Here is a 25,364-nt window from a genome sequence, read left to right as displayed (position 1 = left end):
CACATTGTAACAAAACGTTACCACGAGCAAGAATTTTATTTGTTTTTTGCCTCCATTGATGTGTTAAATAACTTGAGAACTTTTTATCTATGCAGATCCTTTCCTAACAATTACTGGGACAAGTTTGTAAAACGGAAGGTAGGTTCTTTATATTATTATGCCTAACGTAAGACAATATACTGTGTATTTAATTCAAATATCTGTATTTTTGTGGTATAAGCATACAAATGTTTGAGAATTGTATTTTGTTTCATGGAACTCGTAGTTATGGTAAATCTTACTGGGAATAGTCAGTTGTGATGTGGGTGGGGGAAGAGGAAGAAGAGAGAGTGCTTTGGCTTAATTCCTAGACTCATATATTCTAAATAACTTTGTGCTGTCAATCAGCCATGCAGTTCTAATTTACAGCCATTGTCATCATTAGGATACAAAGCCCCCTCATCCCCCTAAAAAAAGAAAAACATGCCAGCTCAAATTACTTTAAATTATACCAAAGCTTTAGATAATAGCCTTTTATGCTTCTAGTTTTCATTTTTTTAAATGCTTTTTCTCTCTCTGAGTTCTCACTGTTCTTGCAGTACCAGTCCTGGAAAACTGAGGTTTTAAATTTTTTGACAAATGTGGGGTAAAGTGAAGGGGATGTGACAGCAGTGTCTTGTCCTGACCAGAAGCTCATCTTTCCCCTTTTAGGTTATTAACAAATATGGTGATTTGTATGGAGCAGAGCGCATAGCTGAACTCTTGGGGTTGGACAAAAATGCTCTTGATTTCAGTCCAGTGGAAGAGACTGAACCAGAGGAAGCATCTCTTGTATCATGGTATGATATTTGGAGATTTTTTTTTAAAAAAAAGCAGTTGACCTTAGCTGATTTCAAACAAATCAGCATTGGAAGGGATTTTTAATCTGTTGCTACCACTACGTAATTAAAGATAAGAACAGATTTGATATGTTGAGTGTGTGTATTTTCAATACTTTGCTCAGTACTAAAAATCCACATGGTAAAGGCTTCTTTGTAGTAATGAAGTAAAATAAACTAGCTTTTAAAAAATGTACATATACCACTTAAAATAATGGCCCAACACAGCCTTCCCACTTCACTGCACGTGTGTCCAAGGGTCCCTGTCTCAGTCAGAAGGAAGGGAGCACTGATCACAGAGCAGACCTGGTCAGGGATTTTCCAGTGTACAGGTTTCTTCAGAAAATGCCAATTGCTCAAGTATGAAATATTCCATGTTTCACTTCCAACAAACCACAGGCAACTTTCTGTCAGAAACCTGCCTGGTTTCCTGCCAGCTGGCCTCATGGAATGATGGGGACTCCCACTTCCTGGGTCCACTGCTCCCGGGCAGCTCCGCCATGGAAACTGATCTTGGGATAGGCACTTCAGGGCTGCCAGGCTCCCTGCCACAGAATCCTGTCTCTAGCTGGGGCTTGGCTCCTGGCTTCGCAGCAGGGAGCCTGGAAAGCTTGGGGGCTCTCAAGGCTTCCATGCTTCCTGCCACAGAGAGGGGCTCAGGGTGTCTAGGCTCTCTGCTATAGAACTAAAAGCCCTGGCTCCCAAGCTCTGAGGCTCCCAACTCAGCTATGACTTCTGATCAGTCTGATGGGGCTCACAGGGAGCCTAGAAGCCCTGAGAGAGACTGCTGAACCAGGAGCCCCAAAGTTTGGTCTCCCAGGATCAATTCTATTTTTAAGTTTCCAAAATAACATGTTTTGATTATTTCAGAACTAAATTTATTCAGATTTCCCTTCTGCAGGAAATTTTCAGAATTCTGCTTTTCATTGTGAAATGAAACAAATGTTTTCCATAATTTTGGAATTTCCTGCTGAACAGGAATTCCAACTTTCAACCACCTCTGTCATAGAGGCCAAGTGGGGAAGTGCTGGGCAAAAGGATAGGCATGCCAGTGATCATTCCTGTCCATCCTGACAACCACAAAAGGGGGGCATAGAAAGAAGGAAGTGCAGAGAACTGCAAAATAATTGTCATGTCATCCTTCCCTGGCATTGTGAAATTGCTATGAAAATGTCACGTGAGGATGTAAGATTGAAGTAGTTTGGTGCCTTTTCTACAACTCTGAAGTGTCTAAAATTCTTCAGAGTTGAGTACCTCTGTGTTATTATAATACAGGTGATGATCTAATAGCAAAGTAAAAAGAAGGGTGGAAGAATCCTGAGTTCTCTTTGCAGCTCCTGCACTGACTAGATTACACTTCAAAATGACCTTGATAAATTAGAGAATTGGTCTGAAATCAAAAAGATGAGATTCAATAAAGATAAGTGCAAAGTAGTTCATTTAGGATGGAAAAATCAAATGTACAGTTACAAAATGGAGAATAACTGGCTAGATCAGGGAATGGCAAACTACAGCCCACAGGCCGGATCCAGCCTGTCAGGACTTTCAGTCCAACCTACGGCATTGCCAGCCCTGTGGTGCAGCGGGGCTAAGGTAGTCTCCCTGCCTGTCCTGGCCCTGTGCCGCTCCCAGAAGCGGCTGGCACCATGTCCCTGCAGCCCCTGAGGGGCGGGGGGGGGGGGGCGCAGAGGGCTCCGTGCGCTGCCCTCGCCTGCAGGTACCGCCCCTCACAGCTCCCATTGGCTGGGAATGAGGAACCGCAGCCAATGGGACCAATGGAGTTGGTACCCACAGGCGAGGGCAGTGCGTGGCAGAGCCGCCTGCCCCACCCCACCCCCAGGAGCCACTGCTGGACATGCCAGCCATTTCCGGGAGCGGCATGGGGCCAGGGTAGGCAGGGAGCCTGCTTTAGCCCTTCTGCACACTGCTGCCACCCCGGAGCCTCCTGAACCCCGCCCCCCAACCCTGAGCCCCTTAACCCCCTGCCTTGAGCCCCCTTCTGCACCCCAATGCCCTGCCCTGAGCCCCCTGCTGCTCCCCTCCTGTACCCCAATCCCTTGCCCTGAGCCCCTTCCTGCACTCCACACCCCAACCTCCTGCCCCAGCCCTACATCCATGGCCCTGCATACAATTTCCCCATCCAGATGTGGCCCTTGGGCTAGATAGTGGTATAGCTGAAAAGGATCTGGCGGTTACAGTGTATCATAAATTGAATATGGGTCAACAGAGTGATGCAATTGTGAAAAAGATTAATATTCTGGAGTGTATTAACAAGAGTGTCATATTTATTATTGTTGCTGCAGACAATTCCAAACCCTCAACATTTAAGCATCTTGACATGCACTTTAATCTCAATGGGTATGTCTTCACTACACATTTAAGTGGGGCTTACTGTAACCCAGGTTTTAACCTTAACACCCACTACCATTTACACAGAAAAACTTCTGACCTGAGTTTAGAGATGCTTTAAGCCTGCACTAGCAGACCTGACTCAGGGTGTGTGTGTTAGAACCTGGGCTCCACTTTAACTCAGGCAGGAATCCACCCAATTTGCAGTGAGAATGCAAGCTAAATCACTCACGTGTTGATAGTCCTCCAGTGCCCTTCCCACAGTTCCCCCGAAAGGACAGACAAGTTCTTCCACAAATGCCACAGTTGACTGGGAAAGAATCTGAGTGTGTCTCAGCACAGAGAACCATGGGATGTGCCCCAAGACACACCTGGGTGAGTGCAGAAAGACCAAGGACACAGTATTGTGGGTATGTCTTTGAAGTGGGGATGTGGGATGCTTACATCTGGGGTAGGCTAACCCAGGTGCCCAGACCTGAGTGTCACTACCCGGTTTAACTGTGCAGTGTAGATACAGCCTATACGTTCAAAGTAGAGCTGTAATACTTTTTCTGAAACTCTTGAGACTATTGGAACTCTGTGGCTAACGCTCAATACAGTTTTGAAAATGTAGGGAATGCTCTCTAAAATAGAGAGACCTGCACATCAGTCTTAAAATAATTATCCAGCATGTACCAGTGCTTACAAAAAATAAATACATATAAACCACCAGAAAGATCCTAGTTACATTTTCTGAAAGAAAAATGTTTAGCCATTATGTGAAGATGTGTTTGTGTTGTTAAGGAAAGGAGTGTAACTGTAGTTATCAACTACTTAACGCTGACATTTATGAGGTTCAAAATATTTGTACTCCATAGGTTAAGCTCTATTGATACAAAGTACCACATCTGGAAGCTTGGAGTTGTTTTCACTGACAATGTAAGTATGTTAGCCTAGAGAAAGACTTTCGTTTATTCTAAATGCAAATATGTATTTTGCACTCAAAGCTATAGTTGGGCACTTTTTTAATAAAGAGAAATAAAGAAGTAAATAAAATTGGGTAAGATAAGAAGGCAATTATCTTGAGTATGGTGAAATAAGCATATGTGGGTAACCAAAGAACCTGCAAAAAATAACATATACATTGATAAATTAATAGCTACATACTTATTCAATCAATATAAAAAGTTTGTTCTTTTTCTGTCTTTAACCTTAGCCCAACAACTTTCAGTTAAATTCTCTGTGGGAATATTTGTTTTTGACATCATAGGGCAATATTCAGGAGATACTATAATTGCAATACAAGATTTTGGAAATTAATAATAATGATTGGATGGTGTTAAAAAGAATAATATTAAGAGAGTTTTTATTGTATTCTGGGGTTTTGATTAATTTTGACTTTGGGGGGTTGTGTAAGTTGCCAGACTGATAGCCTGAAGACCAAAGCCTTCTATCTTCAGAATAGGTACAGCACAGTCAGTGTCTTCAAACACTTGCTCTGTCTTAATCCTGACCTGCAGAGACCACCTGTAGGGGTCAATGGTTAGTTCAGACTCCTTTAGAATCCTTTCTTAACTCCCACAACCATCTCTAAAGGTCCCTAATCACCTTAAAATTCCCTCTTGCAAATGTGGGCTGTATATATCTCCTCCAGGTCTGATCAATACTGCTCAAAGGGTATGTCTACACAGAGCTAAAAGACCCTCAGCACAGCCATGGCTGGTCCAGGTCAGCTGACTTGGGCTGTGGGGATAAAAACGGCTAGAGCCCAAGTTCTGAGACCCTCCATCCACACAGGGTCACAGGGTTTGGGCTCCAGCCTGAGCCTGAACATCTACATAGTGATTTTTAAGCCCCGCAACCCCTGACCTGGGCCAGCTGTGGGGTTTTTATCCTTGTGTAGCCATTCCCTAAGAGTCAGCCAGATGAAGTGGCTTATGAGGCACTCCCTCTCCCTAAGGCTTTTATGCTGTGTTTGTAGCTGTCTTAGTCCCTGCAGAAGCATCAGATCTTCAGAAATTCAGAATGCATAGCAAGCTCTCCAGCTCTGTATAATATTCTCAACCAAAACAAGATAGTGTTAAGAGCCGGGGGAATTCTGATTTTAGTAATTAATCTGTTCTGAGGAATATAATCAAGTGAAAGATTTAAAGTAAATGTCAAAGGCATCATTTCCAAGGTTAAACGGCAAATCTTTTTATCAGAGTAGTGGGGTGTGTTGGAGACAAAGAATAAGACACAGTTCTTCTGCATAAAAATATGGAGATGCTAAATCCAGATTAATTTACGATTGGAAAGCTCAAACCATTAGATCACTGCCTACAGTTCAGAGTTTCATTTTGTGTGTGTGATGTACACTATCCAGTAAAACACATTAGTAACTGTTAATATTCTCTAACATTTCACATTTTCTGTAGTCCTTCTTGTACTTAGCTTGGTACACAACTATGTCTATCCTTGGCCATTACAACAACTTCTTCTTTGCTGCTCACTTGCTGGATATTGCTATGGGTTTCAAGACTCTACGAACCATTCTGTCTTCTGTAACTCACAATGGCAAACAGGTGAGTGCAGTATATGTAGTCTGAAAATGAACACCATTCATAACTATACTGAACAAAAATGGTAGTCCTATAATATACCTTGGAAACCAATGCGACTCTTTTCTATTAGATAATATTACATATTTTTAACAGATATTTTTCATAATATAAGTGTCACAGCCTCCTAGTTTCAAGAGTTATGATTCAGCTGCTTCTTAAAATCTCATTCTCAGAAACATGGTGTAAATGTTTGTCAGGCTGGACACATTATTTCTTTGTTTAATACAAATGATTTGACATTTTAAGGTTGCAAAGCAGCAAAAAATAATGTTGATATGGTTTTAGTTACCTTTTATTTACCAGCACTATCTTAAAAAAAGATATTATTTTGTTGGGAATTGGTCCTTTTATGTGGACCTTAATGACCTACACTATTTAGAAATGCCAAAAGTTTTAAGAAGGCAGTTGAAGGTTTTGAAAAAAGAACTCCTGCACACAGTAGTTTCTATTCAGAATTTCTTTACATTGATGGTGTGGCTATTGGAATGTGCTTTCATTTAGATGGTAAGTATTTGGGGCAAGGAATATGCCTTACTGTGTCTTCTGCAAAATACCTGCACACTTTTAGTCCTAAATATAGAATTTATTATAATCCTATACCCATGGGACAGTAAATGCTAAAAATTTCCAGCGTACAATACATAGCCATCTGGACATTGGAAAAGAGGGAGGAAAGGAACAGCCATTCCTAAATGCATTTAGAAATACAACCATTCTGCAGTTTGGAATCTCTACACAAATGTGGCCTGCTGGATTCAGATGTATACAAATCTGATTCCAAAATCAATTTGGATACCTTATAATAACACAGCTCCTTCTTTGTCATCTGACCTGCTTCCTAGCCATCACCTCAACATAAGCACAGGTAATTTATCAAGTCACCATCTCCCTCCTATCTGTCTTTTCCCAGACTAAGAGTGCTCTTCACATACTCCCACTAAGGTGCCTCCCACTGCAACCCCTGAAAAATTCCTTCCTGTATATACCCTTCCATTACCTGGTTTCAACCCTAGCTCCAGACATGCACACCACAGTCCCTCCTGCCATCCCTTCTCAAATGCCGTAAAATGTATCCCAGGCCGTCCCCACCTTTGCATGTCTGGGATTTGCTTTCAGTATCTAGTAGAAACTAACACACATGACAAGGGATAATCCTGCAGTGGCGGGAGGCGGGAGGCAGCAGTGTTACCTCTGTCAAACAGAAAGTGATTCTTTAAGTAGGGAAGGAAGGCTTTGAATGAGGTAACTTTCATACTGAATGTTTATCCTCTGTCTAATATACCCTAACAACAACCCCTTACCTATCAGCTTTCTTTTTTAGGGGAATAACAGTGCCCTGAGATTCCCAACTTCCTTGTAATCTTTCTATCTTCCATGAAGTCCATACATGGGCCTGATCAGTTCTTTCAGCAGAGGACACCTAGATGCAGCCCCTTCCTTTATCAGGAAAAGGAAATTGCTAGAGCATGACACCCAGTACTCTCCACAAGAAGCTTATCATTCCTGCTTCCTTCCTACTTCTGACTCAAAAATGAGACCTTAACTCTGGTCCGCCCTCCCCTACGTAGCTCTGATAGTCCGGCTACCCCTAGTGTGTTACCGATTAATATTTTAATTCCGTGGTTGATATATTTTCTCAGATTTCTATTACGATGATATTTCTCAGAAACTCTGAGACTGTGTGTGCTGATGAAACAGCTTTCAATTCCAGGTCGCAACTTTCAATAACCCTGCCGGGACGACCCTCCCTGACAAGCAAGTGTTAGCACTGCTAAGATCGTCACCGTTGGTTTCAGCACAGACATGAACAGAGTTTTAAATAGAGTCATACACTTTAGAAATATGCCCAATGATCTGCATAAATTGCTCACTTAAAAAGCAACTAAAATGCTTGATTTTTTCCCCTCATTTTAAATAGTAATATCAGTTCTACAGTGCTTTTTAAATATATATAAAAATCTTCCAAAACCACTATTATAAAACCACAACTCCAACGCCAATGAGTAGGGCCCTACCAAATTCATGGTCCACTTTGATCAATTTCATGACGGTAGGATTTAAAAAATCGTAAATGTCATGATTTCAGCCATTTAAATCTGAAATTTCATAGTGGTGTAATTGTAGGGGTCCTGACCCAAAAAGGAGTTGTGGCGGGGGGGGGGGTCCACAAGGTTATTGTAGGGGTGGTTGCAGAACTGCCACGCTTACTTCTGTGCTGCTGCTGGCGGCAGGGCGCTGCCTTCAGAGCTGGGCAGCTGGGAAGTGGCAGCTGCTGGCCCGGAGCCCAGCTCTGAAGGCAAAGGCAATGCAGAAGTAGGGACAGCATGGTAACGTATCGTCACCCTTACTTCTGCACTGCTGCTGGCAGGGCACCACCTTCAGAGCTGGATGCCCGGCGAACAGCCGCTGCTCTCTGGCCATCTAGAAGGCAGCGCAGAAGTAAGGGTGGCAATATCGTGACCCCCCCCCCCAAAAAAAATAACCTTGCAACCCCCCTGCCTGCAACTCCCTTTTGGGTCAGGACCCCAATTTGAGAAATGCTGGTCTTCCCTGTCAAATCTATATAGTATAGGGTAAAAGCACACAAAAGACCAGATTTCACGGGGAGAGACAAGTTTTCACGGTCCGTGACGTGTTTTTCATGGCCATGAATTTCGTAGGGCCCTACCAATGAGTAATATATTAGTGGTTCTTTATGTGCTGAATTTTCTTGCTCAAAAAGGATTTGATTTGCTAAAGAGTAAGAATTTTAAACCTGAAATGCTGCTGTTTTCGACAGCTCAGTAATGAAAGAGAGAAACTTACCTATTGTATCTCTTTGTCTCATTGGAATTTTAGAGCAGATGGCATCAATAACACAGCTTATTAGACAGAATATTGGCAACAATAATCTGTACTAAAATAGCAAGCAGTTCAAATAAGCCCATATCAGTTAATTCAATAAAGTACATTTCACACCGTTTGATATGTTCGCTGCATGTCCAGTTTCACAAATCAGCTGGCATTTCACCACTCTCCCAAATACTGAATGTACCACATTACTGATATGAAGTTGCTGTTAAGGATATATTTCAGAAAAATAACCATATAACAACGTGTTTCCTAAAACCACTCTGCTGCTATTTTATCCACCAAAAAAGGCATCGAAGTATAAATTTAAGATGTATTTCACCCCATTATAGAATCTTGTGCCTCAGAAACTCTATGTTGATCCAGACAACGGAGAGAGTGTCCATGGATAACAAAGCCATCATCTTTCATTACTTTGAAAAAGAAACAGCATAGCACTGTCAAGTTTCAAAACTTTTGGGAACACAAAAGATCTCCTGACTGACTAGTTCATCAGTAGTGCCCGAAAGAGATTGGAATCAATCATGCCCTTCCGTTTTGACTGAAACTCACGTTTCTTTCTTTCATTTCATTTATTTTGTTTGCGTATAGCTTGTACTGACTGTAGGATTGTTGGCTGTAGTAGTCTACCTTTACACTGTTGTGGCATTCAACTTCTTCCGCAAGTTTTACAACAAAAGCGAAGATGAAGATGAGCCAGACATGAAATGTGATGACATGATGACAGTAAGTAAAATATCACTAGCACTTTTAAAACAGAAATGTCACCCTAGTTTTTAAACCTGATACTCAACATATCCCAAAAGCACTAGATGAAATTGAGGAGGAAAGGTTTTTCTATCATTAAGAACTTGGCACTTTGGGTCTGTTCAAGCTGCTTTGAGCCACTCTTAACAGTGCAAAGAATCTGGAAATTCACTCAGCATCCTCTGATGGTGTAAGGTCAAAATAGTAGATATATGCATGGTATAGAAGGCATGAATGGGGCATCCTGAGACTATGGAACTTGCTGCTGAAATTAACATCTGTGAACAGGTATATCTTAGAGTATCTGTGAAGCTGATTTTATCTGTGCTGAAGTGAAAAGAGATTCAATTAAATCTACTCCATAAGTAGCAGTAAACTTAAATTTCCAGTCCAATGAAATATAGTTCTAGTTTCTTTAGACCCTAGCCAGTCCAGAAGGGGAGAAGAAAGAGAGCAATTGCATGAGGCTGAGAAGACTTTACTGTGAGTGATAAACAGCTAATACTCCAAGGCCCCTCCTCCTCTCCAACCCCAAAATATAAAAATTATTCATAGGAAATGCAAAAGTATCCCAGAAATATTTACTCTGGGGTGAAGTACCTGTTGGCACTCTAATCTTCTTATTGTACAAAGAAACACCACAAAAGAACACAATAAAATTTTAATTTTATAATTCAAATGGCACAGGCTGAAACGAGAAGTGCTGGTCACAAAAGACCCAAAACCCGAAGTGCAGTATATACTGCATGCATGTATTTTTTCTCTCCTGACCTCTGTATAAAATATTTAATGCAAGTCAGATAACTGAATAATGGAAAGAATGAACTCCGTCCCATCCAATATTGTTTTAATTGGTCCCTTTGTGGACTGAATACAAAGGTCTGACCTGAAATAAAACTCACAAGATTCAAAAGTACATGAGCAGTTAGAATAATTAAAATATTTAGCAACATATTTTACATATTAAACAGTTCTGCCAAATGAACTAAAATGATTCTAAGTTAATATTTTTATCTATGGTTATAGCAGTATCTCCCTTCAGTAGTAAAAATGCATTAAAAATCCATTCATAGTTCTATATTGTGTTTTGTTCTGCAAGATCAGATTTATCACATTATTTACTTTCATTAAAGCATGTTTCATGTAGAACTAATATTGCTGCCTGCTGTGACTAAAGAACATAGCTAGGGCTTTTCAAATATATTTTTGACATATATTGCGTGGCTGAAGATAGTTAAAGGGTAATATAACTGTTTTATAGGAGAGAGTTCCCAGAAAGTCCCCTGGAATTAGACTATATACGTGCTTATTTTTATATGCCTAAATTATACTTTAAGCATCTAAATGTGTAATTTGATAATTGGGCCCACAGTGAACATTTTGGTAAAGTGTGAACTTCTGCATCTAGGACCAAATCCTGCAAGCTTTACTCAGGCAAATCTCCCATGGAAGTCAGAATTAGGGCCAGAGGTTGTACAGAATATATAAAAATATATATATTAAAACTGGCTTCTGGGTGCTGAAAATATCCAAGACTCGAGAGATTATCTGAACACAGTGTTTTGCAAACATTTCATACTCTGCTTTTTGCTCACAGTCCACCTCCTTTACTTTAATTGGGATTCTTGCTAAAATTTTCTAGATCCAATTAAAAGATAAAGCATACAGATAACAACAGTGTACCCTAACTGCTCAGAACACTTTTAGAAGGATTTTGAATTATTATTCATACAGTTGATAGAATACAACAAGTTTCATCTTCTAACATGAGGAAAAAGGCTGTAGACAAAATGGATCTAAAGAATAATGCATTAAAAACAGTCTTGTTTGTGGAACACTGATTTGGAAAAAAATGAATGTGCCTAACTGACTCTGATTCCATTCCAGTCATTTTATTTTAGTGTGAACCTTCCCTAAATAAGAAGTTTGAATGTAAATATCACGGTGTATTGTAACATCATTCTCCATGTATTATTCTTTGTACAACTTGGTCTCAGACTTTATGGAAATACAGAACATAAGTAATACGCAGAGTTTATGCAGAAGACAAAATATATTCTTCAAGTGTACGTCAGTGTGACTACCCACTGTAGGTGCACATGCAACCAAGGTTGGAATCTTCTGCATAGCCATGTCAAGTGCCTCCTCATGCTCCCACATGAGGGCATAGACAGCAGAGTGACCTCTGCCCTCCCTCAGTTTCCTCTTACCACCCATGGCAGAGAGACAGAACCTGGACTGTGTCTGATTCGCTCAGCCTTTTGGATAAGATTCCAAACCTTGGTGAAGAAATATTTTTCATTCCTAGTTTTATTTCTATATTATCTTTTTATCTGTATGATTAAAAAAACAGCCACAAGAGAAGAGAGACAGGAGAATGCCCTGTACAGCAAGACAAAGTAGCATGGCTGTTAAAATGGCAGATTCTAAACCTTGAGGATTTAAACCCTGCTCTTTGTGGAATGTTCCTGATAGGCAGACATAGCAGGGTGTCTCTTCTGCCTCGTGGAAGCTCAAATCCCCAATAAATGCTCCATCTGCTGTTCCTTCTCCTCCCACACTTGGAAATCAAGGGACTTGAGGCTCAAACTGCACCTATTGGAGCAATCCATAAAGGTAGCTTCAGATCCAAGGGAAGAAACAGTGTCCCATCTGGAATCAAGATGGCTCTTTTCTGCAAGTGCTCCAGCAACCAGGCATACCTCTGGTGACAGAGACAAGAAGAGAACAAAGAAAGCAGCCAAATCAACACCAGCATCAGGTGTCCCAGCACCAGTGGGTACCTCCTTGTTGCTGACCTCTTCACCATCAGCACTGGGACAGAGAGGAGAACACTCTGCATCCAAAATGTAGTGCTGCTTGAACACAGCTCCAAGCGGACATCATGTTCACCCCAGAAGGAGGACTGTTTTCTGGGCAGAGAGCCCTCCCAAGGGAAGCTGGAATGACATCTTGGGGGATATCCTAACAGCACTCATTACTGGGGTTCCCTAAAACACTGGCAGTGGATAGGCCTTGCACAACCAGGACAACATCCATATGAGATGCCACCATGGCTCTATTGGCCGTATTGGGGCCCACCATCTTATCTGTCCTGCAGTCACAGCCTATCACTCCTCCACAAGAAGGGGGATATATTGGTCTCCATCAGCATCAATAGCGAAAGTCCCTCTCACTAGAAACAAAAGAGCAGCACGGAAAACCAACAGCAGGCCAGGGAGTCACTTCTGCTTCCCTCTCCACCCAAGTAATCATCCTCCTCTCCTGAGAAGGCTATAACCCTGGTGCTGACACCGACTGTGGATGACTTTTGGACACTCCAAGAACTCTTATCCAAGGTATACACAATTCTAGACATCAAAACAACCATAATCCAAGAGAATACCCATGAACTATTTGACATCTTAAGTTCCATGGCACCCACAAGAATTGACTTACCTATCAACAAGGGCTTGAGGGACCCTGTGAAGGGTCTCTGGCACACCTCGACCTTGTTCACTCCAACCTCAAAGCAGGTAAAGAAGTGGTACCAAGTACCACCCAAGGGTTCAAGCAGTTCTGCGCATACCCTACACCAGAGTCACTCACATCAGTCATACAAGACAAAACAGGTTCCATCAAAGAAATGCCAGAGGACAAGGATCTGAAAAAACTTGACTCTTTTCAGCAGGAATGCATGCACTTCAGCCTCTGTGGAGTTCCACATCATGACTAATATATGATAATTGCATGCTTCTTCATGATGCTGTGGACCTGCCTTACATTATTAGGCCATATGCCCTATATCCATGTATGACACCATTTGATAGACTTCACGCAAGGCCTCTACAGCTTTGGCTTAGGTCAGTCTATTCCCCAGTGAAGCATCAAGGGAGCAAACAGTTATCATTCCCTCTTGCATCCTCCGGGAACTGTCATGGTGGCTACACCCCAACCTCAAGAAAGGAGTAGCATTCAAGATCCTGTTGCCATCTGGAATGATAGTCATGGACCCTTCTGGAACAGGTTGGGGTGCGCACTTTGACTATCTACAGATACAAGGGACATGGTCCCCAGAAGCCATGAGGCTACACATAGGTGTTTTAGACCTTCAAGCCATCAGACTGGCATATATGACGTTACTTCTGGTTCTGTGGCACATGATAGTACAGGTGCTTATAGCCAACACAAAGAGGTGCTTGTTCATCCCCCTATGCAGGGAGACAATCGAACTGTGGAACTGGTGCTGCACCTTGATAGCCCTGCACCTGCTGGGAACCAGAAACAGCTAGGCAGATTTCCTGAGCAGGCAATCTGTCTTCAACCAGGCGTGGCCACTGCTGGGGTCCATCACCAAAGGGACATTTCTCTAGTAGGAGGAAATCCAGTAATAGACCTGTTTGCCCCTAGAGACAATGCAAAGTGCCTCAACTTTTGTGCCTGGGGTCCCTACTGCAGTGGAATGAAGAATTGCTATACCCTTTTCTACCAGTCCCACTACTCCCACAACATGATCACCAAAGCCAGAGAAACTAGAGCAGACATCCTCAGCACCCTACTGGCCAAGACAAGGTATGGCTGACAGACTTGCTACACATGTCAGCATAGCCCTTAATCAGGCTCCCAGACCTGTTGTCCCAGAACCAGGGACAAATATTTCATCCAGCCCCAACTTCTTTACAATGGACAGCCCAAATGTCAGCATGGAAAAGGACTACTCTGTACTTGTGCAGGACATCCTGGCACACAGCAGGAAGCAGTCCATGAGGCAGACTTACACCTCCAAGTGGAAGATATTTTTCATATGGGTGACCCAACATGGCCTTGTGCGTGAGCAAGCCTCAGTACCTTGGATTCTAGATTACATGTTGCAATTGAAACAGTCATAACTCAATCAAAGTGCATCTGGCAGTGATGTCAGGGTACTGCTTTTGATCTTCTCACATCCAGTGGTAATGAAGTTCCTTAAGGGACTGATGCATGCTTACTTACTGGTAATGGAGCACACTCCAACATGAAATCTCAGCGCCTTCAGCTGATGAAGCTCCCATTTGAGCCCCTCCCAAGACTCCTTCATTCACCACCTGATCCTTAAAATGTGTTTTACTCATGGCCATCATCTCAGCCAGAAGAGTGAGCAAGCTCAGGCCCTCACGGTGGAACCCTTGTATATCTCATTTGCAAGGACAAAGTTATTCTGAAACCGGTAGGAAGTTCATCCTCAAAGTAGTGTTTTGAATTAAACCAAATGATCAATTTATCTGTGTTCTTCCCTAAGCCACATTCCATGCCTGGGGAAAAAGAAACTGCACACTCTGCACATATCCTGTGCTCTGCATTACTACATCAACAGGACTAAATCTTTCAAACTGTCCCCCTGCCTGTTCATGATGATAGCTGGCCACTCTACAGGCTATGCTATTTCATTTCAAAGGCTGTCTAAGTGGATACTATCAAGGATCACTTGATGAGGCTGAAACAGCATCCCCTTTTTGTTCCCAAAACATGCCAACAGCCAGAATCTGCAAGGCTGCTATTTGATGCAATCTGCTTATGTTTCTAAGCACTATGCACTGGACTTGGCTGTTACATTCAATGCTAGATTAGGGAAAGCACGATTCCAATCTCTGTTTGACTGACACAACTGGTACACCTCACTGTCACCATCCTGAAGAGGCTACTGCTTGCCAGTCCCCTACAGTGGGATCCACTGTGAAACATGCTCGAAGAAGACGGAACAGTTACTCTATAGTAACTGTTGTTCTTCAAGATGTTGTAATCTGTGTGGATCCCATAACTTACCCTCCATCCCTACTTTCAGAGTCCCCAGCTAACATGGGCTCAATTTGCCAGGGAACTGAGGGAGAGTCAAGACCATTCTGCCCTTTATGCCCTGGCATGGGAGCACAAGGAGGCACAGTGACCCCAATGGACACTGCTGTGCAAAAGATTCTGAGCTCACACATATGAGCGTGTACGGCTATCTACAACATTTCAAAGAACCACAGTTACCAAAGGGTAAATAACCATTCTTTATTCAATGCCAGCCATTTTAAATACTTCTGTTTTTTGACCGATGTAACTTTCCCTTCTTTCTAGTGTTACCTGTTCCACATGTATGTGGGTGTGAGAGCTGGTGGTGGCATTGGGGATGAAATTGAAGACCCTGCTGGGGACCCTTATGAAATGTATCGAATTGTCTTTGACATTACATTTTTCTTCTTCGTCATTGTCATCCTACTGGCTATCATTCAAGGTATTTCCACTTACAATAGTAAGAAGCCTTGGAGTCTAGTGAGCCTGTTTACTTCTGCAGTGCATGTCAACCACTCATTGACTAAGATGGTTTAAGCAATATTGCTACATTCTCCATAGCAATTCATAAAACAATTCATTCTGGAAGTAGTAATTGTATAATTTACCCATAAAATATATACATTGTCCCAAGCACCAGACAAGACACCAGGAATGTGGTTTAACTAGACTGCAACTTCAAGTAACACATCTGGGTACGGTACGGCAGTAACTTATCCAGTGCAGGTCATCCTTGCTTCCATAACCTGTGCTACTTTGAGGGGATGCTCTCAAGTCCCCCAGCTTTCTGTTAACCTGGTCACAGAACCATTGCTGGGATACCACTGTTCTCCCTTTTGTACAAGGGCTAGGGGGGTGAGAAAGAAGGGGCTGTCTCCTCATTGTACCAAACATTAGGATCCCAACCCCTTTCCCTGCCTTTTTAGGAGATGCCTTTTCCTAATCTGCTTCTAATTCTGGTTTATCAGGGAACCAGATCTCCAATTAACTGCACTTGACACTTGCTACTGTGACCTCCTGAATTTTAAAACCTAACCTACACACCTGATCCCTGGGCTGCTGAAAGATGAAAAGGCCCAATCTGACAGGAAAATTCCTTCTGTGCCCAAAATTGGGACTGGCATTATGCCCACCGTAAACACACCATAAAATGGTAGGGAAGAAGATTTTGCTCAGGGCACAGAATGGCACCTCAGGTAGGGGAAAGAGTTAATAAGCCATCCATTGAACTAATAGGCTTACACTGAACCCAAGAAACCCTGCTCCTCAACCTGATGAGGATGGGGTAAAAAAAAGGTGGGTGGGGGGGAAGGTTGGAGAAAAAATCCTTAAAGAAATCAAGGCTTTTCTTTCACCTATTGGCCCAGCAAAGCCTTCCACCTGCACCCTAAGTATATGTATATATCACAGTTCTGGGCTTCAGAGTAGCAGCCGTGTTAGTCTGTATCCACAAAAAGAACAGGAGCACTTGTGGGACCTTAGAGACTAATGAATTTATTAGAGCATAAATTTTCGTGGGCTACAGCCCACTTCATCAGATGCATAGAATGGACTAATGCACGCCCTGTCCCTCATGGTCTGCTCAAGAAATGCCCTCTCTGGTCTCAGGCCTCTAGTCTTCACTGCTCTCTTGGCAGAGACCTGCCTCCCTCTCCCACCTGACAAGGGGTGTAGGCTTGTTGCCCCCTTTCACAGAGTCAATCCCAGCAAAGAGTCCGGCTTCTGCACTTGGTTTTCACACCCAAGGGCTACCGCTAGTGTATGCTGGCTTGTTGCGAGATTGTTTACTATACGAATAGTTGCAGTTTGAAATTATTAGGGGTAATGGCATACTCACCCTCCATGCACTAAGGATGCTGGTCGGGTACCCTAGGTATGACAAACACAGATCTACCTTGAGACTATTCTACTTAATATTATGAATGTTATCTGTATGTTTGAGCCAGTCCTTGAAAGCATGAAACCTTCAAACTGCTGAGATGGGCCAGACAATATGGTCCCATAGAATATTCATAGACTTTTACGTTTTATATGCATTTGTGTGTTCCTGGCTCATTGGGTGGATTCTCTATGGAATCTAGAATTACTCGGGGGTGAGGAATGCAAAATCCCAAGACTGGTTGTGCAGAAGCCCAGCCTTTGAAACTTTACCTGAGGAAGAAAGGGGCAGCAACTGGTTTTACCTGTTTCAGGAGGCCTGCGATTTGTTTGCGTATAAAGGCTGAGTTTGAACTTACTGATGGAGGGGTCCTTGGGCTACAAACTGCCCCGATCTGACACTCAAGAGAGGCAAACTCTTAGAGAAGGGTTTGAAAGACTTTGGTACCTGTCAATCAGGGACTCTCACAAGAACTGATTTGGGGGCCAGAGCGGGCGTGCTGGTAAGCTTAAATATGCCTTTAGGTCCCTCTGTTGTTCTCTCTATAAGACTTTTATCCTAAAATAAATGTACTCTGCTTTAAAAGAGCTGTTTGGTTACTTGTAATCGCTGGCCTACACTGTTCATAGCCTTTGAGAAAAAGCAAAGCGAAGCACAGGGGCTGGACTTTTATGTCAGTCCTACCAGTGCGTTACAGGGAGTTGGAAGGCCGGACCCCTGGTCAGGAGAGGAGACAAAGTCCCTGCCCAGAGATAAGTGAGGGCATTCCTTGAGCAGCTTACCACAAAACTGTGACAATATAAAGGTTTACATTTCAATTACGAAGCCCTCCAGCAAGTGCAGTGCAAATAATGTTATATCCAAGGGGTCGGCAACCTTTAAGAAGTGCTGTGCTGAGTCTTCATTTATTCACTGTAATTTAAGGTTTTGCGTTCCAGTAATACATGTTAACGTTTTTAGAAGGTCTTTTTCTATAAATCTATCATATCTAACTAAACTATTGTTGTATGTAAAGTAAATAAGGTTTTTTAAATGTTTAAGAAGCTTCATTTAAAATTAAATTAAAATGCAGAGCCCCCTGCCCTGGTAGCCAGGACCCGGGCAGTGTGAGCGCCACTGAAAATCAGCTCGCGTGCCGTCTTTGGCACGCGTGCTCCAGGTTGCCTACCCGTGTCATGTGCTAGCTGCGCAACTTGGATTGCGCTACCTGCAGGCACCACCACGCTAAGGCAACTGGAGTCTAGGCTATCTGGTGTGCTGTCCTTTTGATGAAGCCTAAAACAGCTACTTCTCCCCCACTCCATAACATGGAAAAGTAATACTGAGAGGTTTTACACATTACATCTTTCCATTTAAAACAACAGGTCTGATTATTGATGCCTTTGGTGAATTAAGAGATCAGCAAGAACAAGTGAGAGAAGATATGGAGGTAGAGCAACCATATTACATTCTGTACTGTTTCATATTATATTTTAACTAACTGATAAGAACCTAGATTACTGTGTTAAGAATGTGCTAATATCTTCATTTTCTTTCTAGACCAAATGTTTCATTTGTGGAATTGGTAATGACTATTTTGACACGACCCCACATGGTTTTGAAATGCATACTTTACAAGAGCACAATTTGGCAAACTATCTGTGAGTATATTTTTGTTACTGTTTATTCCCAGTGTCATGTTAGTTGAAGATCACCCTATGAAAGTTTCAGTACAGCAATAGTATGCTTGTAATGCATGTATCTGAACAGCCCTGCTGTTGGGGCCCACACAATTTAAGCACATCTCAGAGAAGAACAAACATTTGATGCTGTCTGGCTCTTCCCCTCCCACTTTTATTTTAAAGTGGGTCCCACTGTTTGTTTTTTTTTAAGAGTCTTCTCACTGAGTGTTGGTAAAAGGTAGAGGCACATTAGCAAGAATGGGGCTAATGTTCAGCAAGGAGGAGTCTGCACCGCTATGATTTTTGGTCCATTAAGTTAGGCAGTGCTGTTAGGCAGTCCATTCTGAAGCAGATAAATACATGATACAGCACCAAAAGGGAGATCTTTTAATTTAGAGTTTCATATACAAGCAACAGTAGCTATTTATTGAGAAGAAATCGACAGGAAATAGATCAAAGAACTGCAATTTCCAAAATAGTTTAGCCAATGCATGCAGTTTAAGCTACTAGGGCCCAAATGTCCAAAGAGAGGCTTATAAGTGACTGGTCCCAACTGCCCACATTAGCAAATACTCACAGAGAAGACAAGTTAAGAGGGGGGAAAAATGTGTCAACAGCAAGAGAGGACCTGAATGGCATGAGATGGCAGTCTTTGGTTCTGGCTTTGACACGTGGCACCCGATCGTAGAGTGTACATGCCACCAAGAGCCTAAAGTGCATTGGAATATTCTGGGTACTCACAGAGCAGCAGACTGTGTGTATTAGGAGAACTTGCCTTAAGAATAAATAACCTTATTTCCTTGGTTGGACAAACTCCCGCTGACTTCAGTAGTTTTACCAATGTACAAATTGCAGACTTGGGCCCTCTTGCTTGCACTAGATCACTGGATTTGACATAAGCATTGCTTAATGGTTTCTGGTTTATAGTAAACTACGTTTTTCATTTCCGTAACAGTATAAAGAGGCTAATGAATCTCCCTTCATACAAATACACAAGGACTTGTTGGTATTCTGGTTTTATGCAGATAGTAAGGCCTGGTCTGCATTAAAAGTTAGGTCGAACCAGCTATGTCTCTCAGGGGTGTGAAAAATCCACACCTCTCAGTAATGTAGTTAAGCTGATCTAACCCATGGTGTAAACAGCACTAGGTTGATGTAAGAATTCTTCCATTTACCACCTCGCAGGGAGGTAGTGCTTACATTGAAGTGTTACAGCTATGCGCCTGTAGCATTTCAAGTATAGACAAGACTTAAATCACAGTAAGAAAATGGGCCATATACCACCTTCCCAACTCCCAAAAAACCAACAGATTTTACAGGCCCAGAGAAAAGAGAGCAAAGCAGATCTTGAAATCAACTCATCTAATTAGGGTTTTGGTGGTGGTGGTTGGTTTTTTGTCACTTGTGGTCAGAGTAACTAAACATCAACAACTCTTAAGGTGGGAGAACATGGCTTTGGCACAGTTTTCACACAGAACAGAATTGCTAAATTATAGGATAACTGTCCTCTATTTAATTTCCATGCTATGGTAGATCACAGGGTATTCTTCTGCCCACTTTCAGAGGGAGCTGTATATCACCTCTTTTCTTTGTCCATTAACATGGAGATTAGATGCAACTTTTGCACTGTTTCTTTGTATCATTATAAATATAAAATGTCAAGAAAATCGGTTTGCCGCTAAAATATTTTCTCAAGGAGTACAATGATTATATTAATACACACATTGTAACTGATTCATGACCAAGTTTACATCTTACAGTATGCCTGGGAGTCTCATGTACATGGCCAATATATTTGTTCACAGTATAAAAGTAAAGCATGAAGTGCCTGCTTTGGAACAGCACAAGGCTACAGTAGAAAGATGAAGGGAAGTACCTGATTTATAAACTGTGGGTGTTTATTTCAAAATCACTTGTGAAAATATATGTACAAAAAGAACAAAAACACCACTATGTGATTTGACACAGTCAAGCTGTGTTAGCTAGCTGTGGTAAGGAATAGTCCCAGAGAACTGTCTGAGATCAATTCATAGTTAAGGCGTTCAGAATATAAAGCCAAATCATTTTGAAGAATGAAAGGCTTATGATCAGCTTTCAGATATTCTTGGTGTATAGAGGGGCTAAACTGCTGGATAAGTTTCTTGTTAGGTATAGCTTGATAGGGATATGATAGCTGGTGTAAAAAATCTTTTCCAGGACTGCATCAGAAACACCAGACCTTTGAAATGGTATTTTCATGAACATTAAACTTGTTGGCAGTACCCCAAAGCCACCTATTTCTGAAAATTACTGGGTTTCCAATCATAACACCAAAGTTAGAATAGGCACTAACATAAGTCAGAGTGCTAATACAATTTCCTTCTAATAATCCATAGAGTTTAAAATGCACAACTGCGTCTTAATTGTTGTTCCAAGATGTTTGAAACCATCAGTTCTCTGATTGGTGTTATAATAAATATGTAACTAGACTAAAGCTAAGGTTCCTGTGAAGACACTGTTTTTTCATCTCTTGGTGAAGCAGATACTTTAGGGGAGGTACTGTCATGAGTTGAAAAAAGAAATGCTATTCCCATGCTGTTTTATTACGAGGTATTAATGACGCTAGAGTCATTATGGGGATGCTTGTATTCTTTCTGTATGGCTTGACTTTTTATTAAGTCTTATGATCTTTCGGTATCAGGAGCGTATTTCCAGTCATTTAAACATTCTTAGAGAAAACAAGGCTGGGATTTTCAGTGGGAGTTAGGTGTCTAAGCCTAACTTCCCTAGTATGCTTTTAAAGTCCCAGCCCAAAAGGGCTAGGATATCCCTGTGAGGCTATGCTGGGTGACGTCTAGGGAAAAATTATGCAGCTCTTGAATCCCCCCCCCCCCCAATGTGTATGAGCCCTAGAGGCTACTCTAGCCCATACTCTGCATTAATTCCTTTCACGGTGACCCTCAGTACCTAGCAAGTTACTCAAACTAGACACAGAATTTCCTCAATAGTGCTTGACTGTATGCTAAGATACAAATTATAAAACCAATGTTGTTATAGGGCTTGTCTTCAGTGCAGTGTTAGTTCCAATCACCTGCACTCAATTAACTCCTTTTGAGTTAGCTTAGTTCAAGTGAGAGCAATCACACTGCAAAACACTCAAACTGTATACAGTGACTTGATTAGCAACACTAAGTAGCTGAGTCCCTACTGCATTACTAGCTTGAGTGTAAGCACCCCCCAATCTTCAATAGACAGCCCCCTCCTGGGCCAGCTAGCTCAAGTTTAAAGTACTACTTAAATCAAGCTAGATATTTTTACGTGTGCACAGAAGTCAGGCACACGTTGTGCAAGTTACACAACTGCTGTGAAGAAATGCCCAAAGTAAATTCAAGCCACATAAGGAAATTCATAGATTACAAGGCCAGAAGAAACCACTGCGATCATCTAGTCTGACCTCTTGTATAACACAAGCCACAGAAATTCCCCAAGCATAACATCCAATCTTGATTTTATCAATGATGGACAATCCTCCACAAGCTTTAGTAAGTTGTTCCAATGGTTAATTACTCTCACTGTTACACTTACACCTCATTTCCAGTCTGATTTTGTCTAGCTTCAACGTCCACCCATTGGAGTATGTTGTACCTTTCTTTGCTAGACTGAAGAACCCATTATTAAATATATCTTTCCTTTCCTATGTAGATACTTATAGACTGTAATCAAATCACCCTTTAACTTTCTCTTTGCTAATAATAAAATGAGATAAGGTAGATTACCTTTGATACTGATAACTGGGATTTCACATCCAGTGTCTGTATTAATAGTATCATAGGAACTAAAAACTGCAGAGGGGAGGGAACTCAGAGGACAGAATCTGGCCCTGAACGAATGCTTCTAACTTTATAACATGTTCACAACTAACCTCAACGCTATTTTGTTAGTTTTGTTAGCTAATGTGCAGTTTGCCTTACACCTCATCTCCGTTTGTCAGGAAATATAAAATGCCGTGTTAGATTTTGCACATTAACAAATATTTCTTGTGCTTGTTTCAGCTTCTTTCTAATGTATCTCATTAATAAGGATGAAACTGAGCACACTGGTCAGGTGAGTATGAAGTAGAATTTTCAGAGCAGGCTAAAATGAAGCATAAATTCATATTTTCATCTTCAAGGTCTGAGTATGAAACTTCAGTCTTGACATCACCACACTACTAAACTAACCCTTCCCAACACACCAAACTACTAGCATTGGGAGGCTACCATAGGTAGGGGATGCGGAGTTAAGGTTGTGGTCTGTGGTAAGGTGTGGGGCTGGCAGAGCGGAGGATACATACTTTTAAATATACTTTTTGTATCTGTGTTTGTGTGTCAAGTAGCAAATAACAACCCTGTTTCACAATGTAGTTTTTGTATGTTGATTTAATTTGTAAAAATAAGCCATTATAAAACCTTAGACCCATAGAATTGTTTCCTCTTTTTAAAAAATGCATTGTTCTGAAATTGGTTCTAGTTATTTTCAAATGTGCAACTGATTCATGTTTAATTGTCCAAGCTGGGAGAAAAAGACCATCAGATTTTTAAAATTTGTATAATTAAAGATACTAATATGAGGATATTTATTCAAAAAATGTTTGACAGGTTCAGAATTAATGGGACACAAATATTTTAACTTTCTCTTTAAAAGTTTTGTTTTAAATTGTACTTATATTTGTTTAAACTTTAAAAAAATATCCTTAATTAGGAAGGCTTAATTTGCAATACAATAGTTGTTAAATGCGTATTTTATATTGGATGTGTCCAAGATTATCTAAAAGAATATTTATGTACATTTAAAATGATGAAGTTTCAGAACAAAGAAAAGTCCACTGGTAGCTAAACTGATTTACAGTTTATCTAGTTGTATTAGTACGAAGCCTCAGTACACATTTAATTGGCTTAGCTTGATTTTGTAACTTACCCTATGAGCTAAAAACAGTTTGTGCCTGTACATGGGGGTTTGCACTGGGATAATGAAATTGATTTAATGACACTGGTGTAACATTTCATAGACCATGACTGAGGGCTTGTCTACACCGCTTAAGTCAGTGTAACTTATGTCGCACTACATTGACTGAAAGCAGTGTCCACAGATTCCGCCTCTCATTGAGGCGGCGTCAGACATGTTACAGCAGAGTAGGTGCAGCTGTGAACAATGTAGCACAGTAGTGTAGACTAGCCGTAAGAGACACTTTTCTCTCACTATGCCCTGAAAATTTACTTCTGGGTATTTACGTACAGAAAGCTGCACAGTTAAACTTTAAACAGTATGCATCCGATGAAGTGAGCTGTAGCTCACGAAAGCTTATGCTCAAATAAATTGGTTAGTCTCTAAGGTGCCATAAGTACTCCTTTTCTTTTTGCGAATACAGACTAACACGGCTGTTACTCTGAAACCAGTTAAACTTTAGCGCAGGTTTCAACAATACGTTTATAAAGGTTGTATAATGTCCTCTGCCATCAATTGTAATATGTGTACATTGTAAGGACAAAAAGAAAAGGAGTACTTGTGGCACCTTAGAGACTAACCAATTTATTTGAGCATAAGCTTTCGTGAGCTACAGCTCACTTCATCGGATGCATACTGTGGAAAATACAGAAGATGTTTGTTTTTATACACACAGACCATGAAAAAATGGGTGTTTATCACTACAGAAGGTTTTCTCTCCCCCCACCCCACTCTCCTGCTGGTAATAGCTTATCTAAAGTGATCACTCTCCTTACAATGTGTATGATAATCAAGGTGGGCCATTTCCAGCACAAATCCAGGGTTTAACAAGAACGTCTGAGGAACAGTGGGGGGGGGGGGGGGGAAGGAATAAACAAGGAGAAATAGGTTACTTTTTATAATGAATCAACCATTCCCAGTTTCTATTCAAGCCTAAGTTAATTGTATCCTCTGCCATGTACATTGGGCAAACTGGACAGTCTCTATGTAAAAGAATAAATGGACTCAAATCAGATGTCAAGAATTATAACATTCATTAACCAGTCGGAGAACATTTCAATCTCTCTGGTCACTCGATTTCTGATCTCAAAGTGACTATCCTTCAACAAAAAAACTTTGAAAATAGACTCCAACGAGAGACTGCTGAATTGGAATTAATTTGCAAATTGGATACAAGTAACTTAGGCTTGATTCGAGACTGGGAATGGTTGATTCATTATAAAAAGTAACCTATTTCTCCTTGTTTATTCCTTTCCCCCCCCCGCCCCACTGTTCCTCAGACGTTCTTGTTAAACCCTGGATTTGTGCTGGAAATGGCCCACCTTGATTATCATACACATTGTAAGGAGAGTGATCACTTTAAATAAGCTATTACCAGCAGGAGAGTGGGGTGGGGGGAGAGAAAACCTTTTGTAGTGATAAACACCCATTTTTTCATAGTCTGTGTGTATAAAAACAAACATCTTCTGTATTTTCCACAGTATGCATCCGATGAAGTGAGCTGTAGCTCACGAAAGCTTATGCTCAAATAAATTGGTTAGTTTCTAAGATGCCACAAGTACTCCTTTTCTTTTTGCGAATACAGACTAACACGGCTGTTACTCTGAAACCTGTCATTGTAAGGACAGTACTAATTATGGTTATTTTGTATAAAGCAATAACTGAAAATAAACATATCTTAAAA

The 25,364-nt window shown here is 41.3% G+C and overlaps 1 protein-coding gene across 13 annotated transcripts in view; it reads left to right on the top strand.

Moving 5' to 3' along the window:
* Positions 1-25,364, top strand: part of RYR3 (ryanodine receptor 3) — a 564,793-nt gene that overhangs the window by 538,471 nt on the left and 958 nt on the right. For all 13 annotated transcript variants that reach the window (XM_075129723.1, XM_075129725.1, XM_075129722.1 and 10 more), the window contains 9 exons: positions 96-138; positions 691-818; positions 4,064-4,124; positions 5,603-5,749; positions 9,230-9,364; positions 15,464-15,620; positions 18,422-18,486; positions 18,597-18,697; positions 22,750-22,801. In XM_075129723.1, the coding sequence (XP_074985824.1) occupies positions 96-138; positions 691-818; positions 4,064-4,124; positions 5,603-5,749; positions 9,230-9,364; positions 15,464-15,620; positions 18,422-18,486; positions 18,597-18,697; positions 22,750-22,801 (889 nt within the window). The remainder of the gene's footprint in view (positions 1-95; positions 139-690; positions 819-4,063; positions 4,125-5,602; positions 5,750-9,229; positions 9,365-15,463; positions 15,621-18,421; positions 18,487-18,596; positions 18,698-22,749; positions 22,802-25,364) is intronic.

Source organism: Caretta caretta, chromosome 6, assembly GCF_965140235.1.
Source record: "Caretta caretta isolate rCarCar2 chromosome 6, rCarCar1.hap1, whole genome shotgun sequence".
Lineage (NCBI taxonomy): Eukaryota > Metazoa > Chordata > Testudines > Cheloniidae > Caretta > Caretta caretta.
The sequence above is the reverse complement of the archived record's forward strand: the minus strand, read 5'-3'. Positions and strand labels throughout refer to the sequence as shown.